This window comes from Rana temporaria, chromosome 2, assembly GCF_905171775.1.
Source record: "Rana temporaria chromosome 2, aRanTem1.1, whole genome shotgun sequence".
Classification (NCBI taxonomy): Eukaryota; Metazoa; Chordata; class Amphibia; order Anura; family Ranidae; genus Rana; species Rana temporaria.
In genome coordinates, this window is record NC_053490.1 from 47,092,908 (window position 1) to 47,107,655 (window position 14,748).

Sequence of the window (14,748 nt, forward strand, 5' to 3'; positions counted from 1 at the left end):
TCTTTTCTATACCCACTGTATATTGTAATGAGACTTCTTTAACACATCTGAGATTCCATTAAAGTAGCAGGTCTGGATGACATTTTAAGAGCTTTGAACAAAATTATTTGACTCAGTGATGGCAATAAAGGGTGTTCTGATGAACAATTTTGCTACAAAAGCGCCAGTTTTACACTTTAAAAGCCCTCCTTTGGAGTCAGGATAATGTGTGTCAGCTGATTGTGCACACTGAGCAGAGCACAGCTGATGTGGCCAATTAACCTACAATGTTTTATTGGACTGTTTATTCATCAATCTCTTGAGAACTGATATCAAATTCCCTGGAATGGATTATGTTAAACTGATGTAATAAAGTAATGGAGCAAAGTACTGACAGGCTGGAGCAGAGGTTTCCGTCATCCTGTCCACAAACAGCTCCTGTATGCAGTTTCTGCCTTAATTATTGGTAGCAATCTATGCAGCTGATACTGGGAAACCGCTGTGCAATCGCTCCTGCAAAATTGCAGACATAACTTCTTCAGTTACCATCACCTCTTCTAACAGCTAATAGTTTCATGTAATTCACAAGTGATCGAAAAGTATGTACTTACTGTAACTGTGTAAAATACAGTTTGTAATTATATCTACCGGTACAGTTCCTAATAAATGTAACATATTTGGGGAGTTCAAGATGGTTTGTACTTAAACTTTAAAATGGTTTTACATATGTATGGGGAATCTGGTTTATGCCATGATATTTTAAATACAATAATGTGCCAGAATTTCCACACTGTGAAATAAATGTAAAATAAGTAAAGCAATATGATGGTGCAGATGCAAATCAATGGCCCCCAGTGCAAAATGTGACCTGTCCTCACCCTATTGTTGCCAAAAAGTGAAGTTGAATTTACTGCAAAGAAAGTGACCCAAGTTTAACCACTTCAGATCCGTAGGACGTCCTGGACTTTGAGCGGTGATATCTGAATGATGCCTGCAGCTGCAGGCATCATTCAGATATCGCTGTCTTCAGCTGGCGATTCTGTGCACCAGAGGAACGATCAAAGCGGCGGTTCCGCCGCTCGATCGTTCTTCTAGGCAGCGGGAGGGGACGTCCCCCCTCCCGCCGCCATCCGGTGCTTCTCCGGGCTCTCCCGTGCCATCGGGGGCCCGGAGAGCGAATCGGCCGGCGCTCGTTGGTGAACCATAGAGATGACTGGTGACCAGACGGTCACAGTCATCTCTATGACCGTCGGAGGGCCGGGCGCGACGTTATGACGTCACGCCCGGTACCCAGAAGTAAACAAAGCCGCTATCGCGGCTGTCGGCATGTAATCGGTGAAATTTTTTTCACCGATTTCATGCTTGTAAGCCTGTAGGAGAGATGTGGGGTCTTATTGACCCCACATCTCTCCATAAAGAGGACCTGTCACACTGATTCCTATTACAAGGGATGTTTACATTCCTTGTAATAGGAATAAAAGTGATCAAAAAAAAAAAAAATTACAAAAAAAGTGTCAAAATAAAAAAATGAAGTAAAAAAATAAAATAAAATAATAAAAAAAAAAATTTAAAACGCCCCTGTCTCGGTCGCTCGCGTGCAGAAGCGAACGCACATGCAAGTCCCGCCCACATATGTAAACACCGTTCAAACCCCACGTGTGAGGTATCATCGCGTGCGTTAAAGCGTGTGCAACAATTCTAGCACTAGACCTACTCTGTAACTCAAAAATAGTAACCTGTAAAAAAAATTAAAGCGTTGCCTATGGAGATTTTTAAGAACCGAAGTTTGGCGCCATTCCATGAGTGTGCGCAATTTTAAAGCGTGACATGTTAGGTATCTATTTACTCGGCGTAACATCGTCTTTCACATTATACAAAAAAATTGGGCTAACTTTACTGTTTTGTTATTTTTTAATTAATGAAACTGTTTTTTTCCCTAAAAAAAGGCGTTTGAAAAATTATTGCGCAAATACCATGTGAGAAAAAAAGTTGCAATGACCGCCATTTTATTCCCTAGGGTGTCTGCTAAAAAAAATATATAATGTTTGGGGGTTCTGATTAATTTTCTAGCAAAAAAATTTTGATTTTTACATGAAGGAGAGAAGTGCCAAAATAGGCCCGGTAACAAAGTGGTTAAATGTTTTTCTTTCAAACCAACCCAGTCTGTTCAGGGACCCGCCAAACTAATGTGGCTGTTCGTCTGGGGATCCTGGGTGATATAACTGACCAAATCTAGTCATGACTGTATTTGGCCAATGACGTCCCCCCAGATTTCTGGGGCTGTGTTTACAAGACTGCAGTGGCAGGAATCTGTCATTTAGCAATGGGAGTGCAACATGTAAGTATCAGAGGGCAATGGTTTATTATGATTGATCAGAGATGTAAATCACTGGACATTGTGATTGATGTGGATTTACATTGGAGGACTTTACTAACAAGTTACTGTATTTTTTGTGTAATGTATTTAAAGTACATTTTCTATGGTGTGTTTAATTACATTTACCAATTTGTGGAAATGTGTAAGGGGTACCAATTGTATTCATTCTCTGTGAGGGCGCAGCTATCTGGGGGACCCATTATTATCAAGGGTCTTCCCCCATATTACCCCCATCTCCTACTTGAGGCTTCAGTGGAGGGGAAGGGGTCCTTGTCTCTTAATATTGGGCCAAGAATGCCTTGTAAAGGGGAAGAGAGCCTTTTTACTTATTTGATATCAAAGGACCAAGCATAAGATAACATGACCAACCGTATGGGGACACTTTGGAAAGTGTATGCTTCATTTCAGGGCAGCAGAGGGAGAGTGCAATCATAAACCGGCCTGGGGTCCTTTAACCCCTTCTGCCCCAAAAGGATTTGCCCCCTTAATGACCAGGCCATTTTTTTAGATACTGCACTGCGTTGCTTTGACAATTGAGCGGTCGTGCGACGTGGTACCCAAAAATTATTGACATCCTTTTTTTCCCATAAATAGAGCTTTCTTTTGGTGGCATTTCATCACCTCTGTGGTTTTAATTTTTTGCGCTATAAACAAAAAAAGAGCAACAATTTTGAAAAAACAAACAATATTTTTTAGTTTTTGCTATAATAAATATCCTACATTAAAAACAAATTTCTTCATCAGTTTAGGCCAATATATATTCTTCTACAAATTTTTGGTAAAAAAAAAAAAAAAACGCAATAAACGTATATTGATTGGTTTGCCCAAAGGTTATAGCGTCTACAAAATAGGGGACAGATTTATGCCATTTTTTTTTACTAATGGCAACGATCGGCAAATTTTATCGGGACTGCGACATTGCGGTGGACAGATTGTACACTTTTGACACATTTTTTGGACCATTAACATTTATACAGCGATCAGTGCTATAAAAATGCACTGATTACTGTGTAAATGTCACTGGTAGGAAAGGGGATGAGCAAGGGCTTAAATGTGTTCCCTCATTATGTTTCTTACTGTGAGGGATGTGACTTACTAGAGGAGAAGCCAGATCCTTGTTCCTAGCTAATAGGAACAGACGATCTGTCTCTCCTCTGTGTTTACACACACAAATGCCCGTTCTCTCTCTCATGCCCACGATCGTGAGTAGCCGGCGGTCATCGCGACCACTGGCCATGTGCATTGACTTCCCTGCCATGCAGCGGGCGGGCACATGCCTGCTCTAGCTGTTTAAAGGGATGACGTACAGCTACGGCGATTTGCGTGAGAGAGCCGACTTGCCGCTGTAGAATGACTGTGGCTGGTCGGCTAGTGGTTAAACAGACACATGGATTCACTAGCTGTATACCCTGGTGCTAAGACGGTGAACATAAGTAATTACACATCAAGGCCATTCTATTGTCTTAGAGATGTCCTTTACTGCTTTGTTCATAATTGCCCTACAATACTCCTGTCCAACAACACAGGATGTTTTAAAGATACTAAAAGTCATTAAATCTCCACCAGAAGCCTGTTTAAGTCACTGGCAGTCTAAAAATACGTGGCAGCTTGTCGTTGTACAGAGCGGTATTTACGTCTAGGGTGGTACGTATTCAGGGATGCAGAACGTCTCAACACGTACTGCTCGGTATAGTGTCCACCTGCCATGTATTTCAGCCTGTAATATCTTTTGACTGGGAGCTGGCAGCCTACCCAAAATGCTGTGATTTGATGGACAAGAATATTTTTAATGATCATAGTCTGGCCACAGATTCACTTTAATTCTGTAATTCACGTTGATGAGAATATTTCCAAGAGCTGATATAACATGAAAACAAGTAAATCAAAACATTATAAAAAAAAATCCTATAGTCAAAATGTAAAACAATTTACTAATTTCCACATTGTATTTTAATTATTTGTAGCCCACTCCTATCAATGATCTTGAAGTTTGTAAACTTACTTTGCCCACACATTAAATTCCTCGAATTCCGTGACACACATTCACTATTTCCTGTGGGTAGGCACTTCTGTGTTACACATTTCACAGAGCCTGAGTTTCAGGAGACGGAGTCAATACAAGAATCACTGCTTGCAGGCAGCAAGGTACCATGGGATATGTTGTCCTTAAAAATTAAAAGTAAACAGCAGAAGAGAAGCTGCAAAGCATGCAAGGAATTGAGGAAGTTGTGAAAAGAGACAGCCAGCAAACAGGCAGAACTCACAACATGAAAGGAGATTTTTCAGGTAAGCTTATATTGGATTGTCAAATATAACTATTGTTTGTATTGTTATTACAATGCTGATGCAATAAAATGACAGTATATGCTGTGATCAAAGAACTCCTATAAATAATCTCAAGCTGAAGTGCCCCATTTTAAAGATCGCATCACAGATCGCATCATGGTCTCATGCTCAGCTGAATGATCATACGTTCCATTAGATAATCCCTCTGACACAATGACAGTGTCTGATGCCCTGAAGAACTATTTAGTGTTCAATATTTTCAATCAGTGTTCACTGAAATGGGTTATGGTTGTAAGTGACATTTAGAAATTCATCCCCAGCCGACCCCTCCCCAGGGTATTTTTTTTGTATTAAAAGATATGTGCACTTAAACCCCCCCCCCCCAAAAAAAAAACAACAACAATTAAATGCACATGATTTTTCTAGCCTGCAAAGTATTGCACCCACAATCAGTGGATTATGGAAGCAATGTCTGACTCCTGCACTCTCTCCTTTTAGCTTTCTGCCTGCTTATGAGCTTTCAGTAAAAAAGCTGGAGAATGAATGGATGGACTATGAGCATGCCGATCAATGCACTCACAGTCCACTGAAGTCCATCTGCCGCAGTGGCAATGAATGACGATGCTGTTCGGGAAAAGGATTTAAAATGTGACAGTGGCTGTGGGGAGGAAGAGGATCTCTCATTCACTGTCACATGGGAGACACTCAGGGGGTAAGGGGGTTAACTGCTTAGGAACATCTTACATGTTACATGTTCCCAAAAATAAACATGGCATTTAAATGGTTTTACTTTTAAAGATGATATATACAGTAATTTGTTCAAGTTTAATAAAACAAAAATCTAATTTTTTTTAGTACAACCAATCAAATCCTTCCATTTGTTTTCCAACATGGATTAGAAAGAAGTGGCTAGAACACGCAGTACCCTTACCTTTTATCCTTCTGAGAAGCGGGTGTGAAAGAAAGTTCTTCAAGATCTGAATCATTGTCTTCAATTTCCTGGAAAGAAGGGATATAATTTTTTGGGCAGTTGTTGATGGGATATTTCTCAACTCAGGACACAAATTAAAACAAAACACTTAGGCCCCATACTCACGACCAAACATGTCTGCTGAAACTGGCCCGCAGGCCAGTTTCAGCAGACATGTTTGGTCGTGTGTGGGCGCGAGCGGGCCGAATTCCAGCAAACATTTGCCCGCCGGGCCTTTTCCCAGCGGGCAAATATTCCTGGACTTGTTTTAAAACAGCCCGCTGGAATTCAGCCCGCTCGGACATGTACGGTCGTCAGTACAGACCTACCGTACATGTCCAGGCGCCCGCCGTCCCTCGCATGCGTCGAATGACTTCGACGCATGCGTGGAAGCATTTTAAAGGCGGGCCGCCCACGTCGCCGCGTCATTGTCGCGGCGACACCGCGTCATCGACGCGGCGACACCGCGGACACGCCCCGCGTATTGTTTACGCGCGGACTTCTGTACGATGGTGTGTACAACCATCGTACAGAAGCCCTCTGGCAGACATGTATGGTGAAAACGGTCCGACGGACCGCTTTCACCATACATGTTTGTCCGTGTGTACCCGGCCTTAGGGGCAGATTCACAGAGCAAGTACGCCGGCGTATCTACGCCGGCGTACTTTCAAATTTCCCGCGTTGTATCTTTAGTTTGAATCCTCAAACCAAGATACGACGGCATCTGGGTAAGATCCGACAGGCGTACGGCTTTGTACGCCTTCGGATCGCAGATGCAATACTTTGGCGTCCGCTGGGTGGAGTTTGCGTCGTTTTCCGCATTGGGTATGCAAATTAGCTTTTTCCGACGATCCACGAACGTACGCGCGGTCGTCGCATTCTCTTACGTCGTCTCTAGTCGGCTTTTTCCGGCGTATAGTTAAAGCTGCTATTTTGCGGCGTATAGATAGACTTGCCATGTTAAAGTATGGCCGTCGTTCCCGCGTCGAATTTTGAATTTTTTTTTTGCGTAAGCCGTCCGTGAATAGGGATGGACGTAAGTCACATCTAAGTTAAAAAAATGACGTTGTTGCGACGTCATTTCGCGCAAAGCACGGCGGGAAATTTTGAAACGGAGCATGCGCAGTTCAATCGGTCGCGCTTCATTTAAATGAATCACGCCCCCTACCCGCCGATTTGAATTCCGCCGCCAAAAATACACTACGCCGCCGTAACTTACGGCGCGAATTCTTCCTGGATTCGAATTTAAGCCAGGTAAGTAACGGCGGCGTAGCGTATCTATGATACGCTGCGCCTGTCCAATTGTATGTGAATCTGCCCCTTAGCACTTAAAAATTAATTTTGTTATATTTAATCTCTTTTTATAAATATATTTTTTTTCCATGAATTACAAAAGAATACAAAATCGTAATAATGACACAGTATCCAATCCTACAGTATCAGAATAGAGGTCTGTCAAAGCTCATATTCTTTAACACAATAAAGAATACAAGGTCACATATTCACTGATAAAGTATACATAGCACAACATACAAGAGAGATGAATGCATTGTCAAATCTAAAGCTTGGTCATAAGAATAACAAACATATTCACAGTAGAAAATCAGGCACTTAGCAAGGAGTTGAATATACTCTCATGTATAGGGTTGAACGTATGTGTTAACAAGCCATGATTCTAGTAAGAACAAATCAACAAAAATAATAACCATTGTAGAATGTGAACAGAGAGAGAAATGAAAAAAAGAAAGAAAAAGAGAGCGAGAGAGGAGAGGAAAAAAAAGCATACAGCATAATAATCCCCAAGGCTGCCAATCACATCAAACTTTTTGGGAGATAAAAGGTTTAAAATTCAGAGTAGCAAAACTTATTTTCATCCAAGCGTTTGATCATGCGTTCCATATAGTCAATGTTACTCACTTTAGAAACCCATTCAGCAAGCAAGGGGAGGTTCCAGGTTTTGCCAATGTCTGGCAATCACAGAGTGTGCGGCTGTATGGAAGTGCCTCAATAGACTTTTTGATTTGTTTAAAGGACCCCGGCAACATAGATAAAACTCAGATTTGTGGCACATTTGGAATTTTGCCGCCCACTAGTGTATTGTACTATTGTAGTGTCTTCTGCCAAAAGGGGATAATACATGGACAAGTACCTCACATGTGAGCTGTGGAGCCAGGGGCATGTAAACAAATCAAACAGGTATCAGGAATGGATGGATCGATTTTGTGTAGGATTACAGGGCATCGGTACCATCTGGACAGTATCCTATAATTTCGATCTTAGGCATGTAATCAAATAAAAGTCTTAAGTTAGAGCAGGGGTGCCCAACCAGTGGCCGGGGGGCCACATGTGGCCTGCGACCACCCTGGCATGGTGGTTTGGCAAGCCCAGATTGCAAGTTGCTGACCCGCCATCGCAGAGCATCAGTGTTGGGAATGAAGCCGTCGTTAGAGAAAGCAAGCAGCTGCAGAACCCCAGACGAAGTGTTGTGACACGAAACGCGTTGGGTCGTCTCCACTGCCGCCTCACCTGTATATACACGTGTTTTACTTCAGCCTACATGTAAGTGTAACAACTGTAAAATAAATATTTTTACTTGAATCAAACAAGATTACGCTATGTGGCCACATAGAGTAGCATGGGCTATGTCCGTATCTGTTCTGCATATGCAGCGTAGATACAGACCTGTCATCCGCCCATTACACTTATTTTGGCCCCGGGCCGATTACCAAGTTGCTTTAATTGCCCTCGCTCTTCAAAAGGTTGGGCACCCCTGAGTTAGAGCTAGTACCTTGTTAAAAGTCATTCTCACTCATAAATCTGCAGCTTTCATTAACCACTTGAAGACCTGGAATTCCCTGGAATTTTTTATTTAGATGTGAAAATCATTTTTTTGCTTGAAAATTGGTGGGTATTCCTTATTTTATTTTTTTTGTCACATGGTATTTGCACAGCAGTTTTTCAAAATACACTGTTACTGCAGAAAAACAATACATAACCCAATTTATTTATAAAATATAAAAAAGGAAGTCACGCCGAGTAAACGGATAGCAAGCATATCACATTTTAAAATTGTGCACGCCCGCGCAACAGCGACAAACACACATTTTACTATCCATAGGCGATGCTTTAAAAACATTTACAGGTTACCACTTTAGATTTACAAAGGAGGTCTGGTGACAGAATTACTGCCCATGATCAGACATGTGTGACAAGATCGCTGTTTGCGTGCGTGTGGGACCAGGGGAACTTTACTTTTTTTTTTATTATGAATGAATTTATTTATTTATTATCACTTTTATTGCTGTCGCAAGGAATGTAAGAATCCTTGTGATAGCAATAGACATGTGACTGGTATTCTTTATGGAAGGTTCTTTTTTGTGCACTTGAAAGCATTCAAAACGTCAAGATTACATTTTTGAATACTTTTGATTTTCAAAAAATGGCGCCGTTGACATCCTAGTAAACCGGACATGATGTCATGTTATCACTTCTGGATTACCATAGCGGAGAGCCAATCAAAGCCGATTCTAGTTTTCTACGAGTCTCAGACTAGCCAGCAGACATTCCGGCTAGTAGCTCAGGTTTTCTGGTGGAACGGAAAGCCTGAGAGCCGTGGAAGGTGGTGCCCCCCCCCCCTGCTTGTAATAGAAATTGAGAGGCCGATCCGGTTGCTATTACAAGAGAGTCAACTGTCAGCTTTGAAAAACAGTACCAGGGTGATGTCTGCAGCGGATGTATGTGATTTGGCGGCAAGTGGTTAAAATAATATCTGGTCCTCCAGGCACTTCCTGCTATAGTGAAACAATGTTCTGTCCCTCAATTCTGCACTTGCATTGTCACCCTGACTTATTGGAGGCTACGAGTGTCTGTTACAGCACACATTACGCAGGCATGGTCCACTGTTGTCACCAACAGGACAAATGTCATGCAGCCAATCCTGGAGTATATATATATATATATATATATATATATATATATATATATATACACATACACAGACAGGGCTCAAAATTTCAAGTCCTGAGCTACTAGCCAGGCCTCAAGGCGTACTCGCCACCAGTTGCCCCGCCCAACCCCTACCATGCCCTGCCCCCTAATCCCACCCCTACACGCGCCCTCATAAATCTCATAAAATTAGACTTAAATGTTTTATGCAGAATTAAGTTATAAAAATAAATATTAACAACCTTATCCGTGCCCAAAAATGCAGCCTGCCCATGTCTACCAATGCAGCATGTGTCCCCAGGGCAGCAAAATGTCCCCCACTTTGCAGCCAGAGTCCCCCCCCACACTATTGCAGCCAGAGTCCCCCCCACACTATTTCAGCCAGAGTCCCCCCCACACTATTTCAGCCAGAGTCCCCCCACACTATTTCAGCCAGAGTCGTCCCCCCCACACTATTTCAGCCAGAGTCGTCCCCCCCACACTATTTCAGCCAGAGTCCCCCCCACACTATTTCAGCCAGAGTCGTCCCCCCCACACTATTTCAGCCAGAGTCCCCCCCCACACTATTTCAGCCAGAGTCCCCCCCCACACTATTTCAGCCAGAGTCCCCCCCACACTATTTCAGCCAGAGTCGTCCCCCCCACACTATTTCAGCCAGAGTCCCCCCACACTATTTCAGCCAGAGTCCCACCCCACACTATTTCAGCCAGAGTCCCCCCCCACACTATTTCAGCCAGAGTCGTCCCCCCCTACACTTTTGCAGCAGCAGCCAGAGTCGTCCCATCCCCCCCACACTATTGTAGCAGCAGCCAGAGTCGTCCCCCCCCCACACTATTGCAGCAGCAGCAGCCAGAGTCCCCCCCCACACTATTGCAGCAGCAGCCAGAGTCGTCGCCCCCCCCACACTATTGCAGCAGCAAGAGTCCCCCCCCAACACTATTGCAGCAGCAGCCAGAGTCGTCGCCCCCCCCTCCACACGATTGCAGCAGCACCCAGAGTCGTCACCCCCCCTCCACACTATTGCAGCAGCAGCCAGAGTCACCCCCCCCCTCCACACTATTGCAGCAGCAGCCAGAGTCCCCCCACACCACTATTGCAGCAGTCAGAGACGCCCCCCTCCCTCCACACTATTGCAGCAGCAGCCAGAGTTGTCCCCCCCTCCACACTATTGCAGCAGCAGCCAGAGTCCCCCCACACCAATATTGCAGGAGATAGAGTCATCGTCCCCCCTCCACACTATTGCAGCAGCAGCCAGAGTCGTCCCCCCCCCTCAACACTATTGCAGCAGCAGCCAGAGTCCCCCCACACCACTATTGCAGCAGCCAGAGTCGCCCCCCCCTCCACACTATTGCAGCAGCAGCCAGAGTCCCCCCACACCACTATTGTAGCCAACCTTTGCTGAGTAGGAGAGGAGCCGCTGCGTTGTTCAAACCACGGGGAACATGACACATTTCAATTTAATAGCTGCGTTCCCCGCCGTGCGCGCCATATACAGCCCCTCCCCCTTGTCCGGGAAACTTTGATAGACAGATCACCCATCCAAGGGATGGGTGATCTGTCTATCAAAGTTTCCCGGACAAGGGGGGGAGGGGCTGTATATGATGCGCACGGCGAGGAACGCAGCTATTGAATTGAAAGCTGTCATGTTCCCCGCGGTTGAACAACGCGGCGGCTCCTCTCTTACCCAGCAAAGGTTGTCTGCAATAGTGTGGGGGGGACCAGGTGGCGACGGCGGCAACAGCAGTGGCAGCAGGGACTCTCCTCTCCTTGCTCGCCCCCCCCCTGCTCCCAGGCAGCCCACACCCACCTGCCCTCAAAATTTACTCGCATTTTGCGAGCAGGCGAGTGTAAATTTTGAGGGCTGTATACACACACACACATATACAGGAAGTGTCTGCAAAGAGGCTGCATAATATGAGCAGTTCTGAGACACAAAGGAAAAAAAAAAGGAAAAAAAGGGAAATTATTTAGAAAAGTTTATAACAATTGATACAGTGATTTAGAATACCAAACATCATTCAATTAGGTTTAACAACTAATTTAATGCACTGAATCATCATACTGTGGACATCTATGCAAATTTGGTTCCCATGTGGCCTTCTATTCACTTGCACCATATCTGCAGTACCAAGAAATTAAAACATTAGGCTAATTGCTCCAATGATGTTAAAGAGGGAAGCTTCATTTGATTCATTACACCCCCCCCCCCCCTCCCGCCAAAGAAAACATGGCAGTGACCTACCTCCGAATAATTCTTTGCTGGAACACTTCTTGTTGTGGACTGTCTTGACGATGAGGCTTTAAAGGCTAGAAATGTAGAGGCACATAATAAGCCATTTAGAATATTTCTAGTTCAAAACCAACTAACCTTGTCATAATAGAAAAATGCAGAGACACGTACAGTATGTTGCTATGGTATGGAAAACATCAATTACATGTATGTACATCTTGTATTAAACCAGGAATTGACATTTCATGAACACCGTGTGCAGCTAGAAATAAGCAGGAAAATCTCAAGAAAAAAAAGAAAAAAAGTAGAAAAAATAACAAAAACATAACCATGTTCCAAATTTATGGTATGTCATGTACCCCTCCAATGTGACCTAGAGTCCATCTATAAGTGCATCCAATGCACAACCCCTGACTGAACCCCACAATGCACAGCTGGGGGCCTAAGCATCTTATCAACAGGTCTAGACAATGCCAATTGGGTGGGTTTCATGGACATAATGGGGTTGATTTACTAAAACACACAAAAATGTGTATAGGAACCATTAACCACTTGCCGTCGCCGCACCGTCATTATACGTCCACAAGGTGGCTCTCCTAGGCGAGACCACGTAAATGGACGTCCTACCTCTTAGCCGCCACTAGGGGCGCACGCGCGCCGCCGGAGGCGCGCGCGCGCCCCCCGCTCGCCCCCGACTCCCGTGCGTGTGCCCGGCGGGCGCGATCGCCGCTGGGCACACGCGATCGCTCGGTACAGAGCGGGGAACGGGAGCTGTGTGTGTAAACACACAGCTCTCGTTCCTGTCAGCAGGGGAAATGCTGATTTTCTGTTCATACAATGTATGAACAGAAAATCAGTGTTTCCCCTAGTGAGGCCACCCCCCCCCCACAGTAAGAACACACCCAGGCATACTTAACCCCTTCCCCGCCCCCTAGTGTTAACCCCTTCACTGCCAGTGGCATTTTTATAGTAATCTAATGCATTTTTATAGCACTGATCGCTATAAAAATGCCAATGGTCCCAAAAATGTGTCAAAAATGTCCGCCATAATGTCGCAATACTGAAAAAAAAATCGCTGATCGCCGCCATTACTAGTAAAAAAAATATTAATAAAAATGCCATAAAAATACCCCCTATTTTGTAAACGCTATAACTTTTGCGCAAACCAATCAATAAACGCTTATTGCGATTTTTTTTACGAAAAATATGTAGAAGAATACGTATCGGCCTAAACTGAGGAAAAAAAATGTTTTTTTATATATTTTTGGGGGATATTTATTACAGCAAAAAGTAAAAAATATTCATTTTTTTCAAAATTGTCGCTCTATTTTTGTTTATAGCGCAAAAAATAAAAAACGCAGAGGTGATCAAATACCACCAAAAGAAAGCTCTATTTGTGGGAAAAAAAGGACGCCAATTTTGTTTGGGAGCCACGTCGCACAACCGCGCAATTGTCTGTTAAAGCAACGCAGTCCCGAATCGCAAAAAGTACTCTGGTCTTTGGGCAGCAATATGGTCCGGGGGGTAAGTGGTTAAAGGAGAAGTAAAGTTAAAGCTCATTTGGCTGTAATGTTTCTGTGGATCAGAGCAGTGCAGCGCAGTGCGTTCTGCACTCCTGTGACCCATTTTCACCATTTGAAGCCCGCTGTCAGCTGATGTCACAGAGCAGGTCCAAGGCTCTGGCAAGATTGCGACAATGAAGTCGGGACCCACCCACATGCCTGGACCGGCACCCGGCTGAGCTTCTCAGCGAGAGCTGGCCGGCCGCCCCCTTCACAGCCCAGCACTCCAGTGAGCATGATGGAGGGGCAAGAGCAGAGAGCAGTAACTGACAGTCACCAGCTCTCTTCTCAGGGAGCTCTGAGAACCGAGTGATCGGTGGTGTTTGATAACTCCATTCTCAGTGTTAGAGCCGGCGAGGGACAGATGCAGCATCCACCTAGGTAAGTATGAGTCTTAAAAAAAATAAAAAAACGACATGCTTCTCTTTTAATAAGGGCAAAATAAAAGATACATCAAGCTTAGTATCAGATGCCTTATTAGAAGAATTTATACTGCATCACAAGGAAAAACAGTGACTAATACAGTGCAATCACATGATGTGTTGCCATGACAGAGTAATGCATTAATTAGATTTATAACAACATATGAGCACTTGATCTCAAAACGCATTCACAACAAATTAGGTTTGGATTTTTCTAAAATTTTAAATAAGCATGCATTCGAATTAGGAACAGATTTGTTGAGTTCATGTACAAGCATTCAATAGTATTTAAGGGTGAAGTGTAGGTATGAGATTTATTGTACCATACATTTTTTACAGTATGGCACAATATAATATATGCATACCTCATACATGAACCAATATCTGTGTAATCTGTAAATCATTGTAGTAGTTGCCGATAGTACAGTGATTGCTGCAGTCCTCCAGGTACAGTGCCGTCCACTTGCCCTTCTACATAATAACCATTTACAGAACACCTTGTATTTTTTTTTAGGTAGTCTCTGGTTAGAAAAGGTGGAAAGAAGGAGTGGTGATGTTGCAACCCCCACCTCCTCCAAGCAGAGAACGGCTTGTATTTGATAAAAAAAAAAAAAATGCTCTGTGAATTGTGGCAGTGCCAAGTGAGCGACCTCCAGTGGTTACTATGCAGAAGGGAAGCTGCTGTCAACTGGCCCTGAAAGACTGCTGCTATTGCTGTAGTACAAACAGGATACTAGCATGCCAGTACTACACGCAGTAAGTGGCAAGTGTGTACTATCCACTAATAGGCAGCGCAAACATTGCGGGTCAGTCCAAAGACCTTTAACCACTTTACCCCCGGAAGATTTGGCTGCTCAATGACCAGGCTATTTTTGTAGTTTTAACTGACAATTGCGCAGTTGTGCGATGTTGACGCCCCTTTTTCCCCACAAATAGAGCTTTCTTTTGGTGGTATTTGATCACCTCTGCGGTTTTTA

At 43.9% G+C, this 14,748-nt stretch overlaps 1 protein-coding gene across 1 annotated transcript in view; it reads right to left on the bottom strand.

The window, feature by feature from the left end:
- MRE11 (MRE11 homolog, double strand break repair nuclease) overlaps nucleotides 1–14,748 on the bottom strand; it is a 461,003-nt gene that overhangs the window by 96,933 nt on the left and 349,322 nt on the right. The window contains exons 17-18 of the mRNA XM_040340161.1: nucleotides 11,800–11,864; nucleotides 5,574–5,641 (exon numbers count right to left, since the gene is read on the bottom strand). Coding sequence (XP_040196095.1) covers nucleotides 5,574–5,641; nucleotides 11,800–11,864 — 133 coding nt within the window. The remainder of the gene's footprint in view (nucleotides 1–5,573; nucleotides 5,642–11,799; nucleotides 11,865–14,748) is intronic.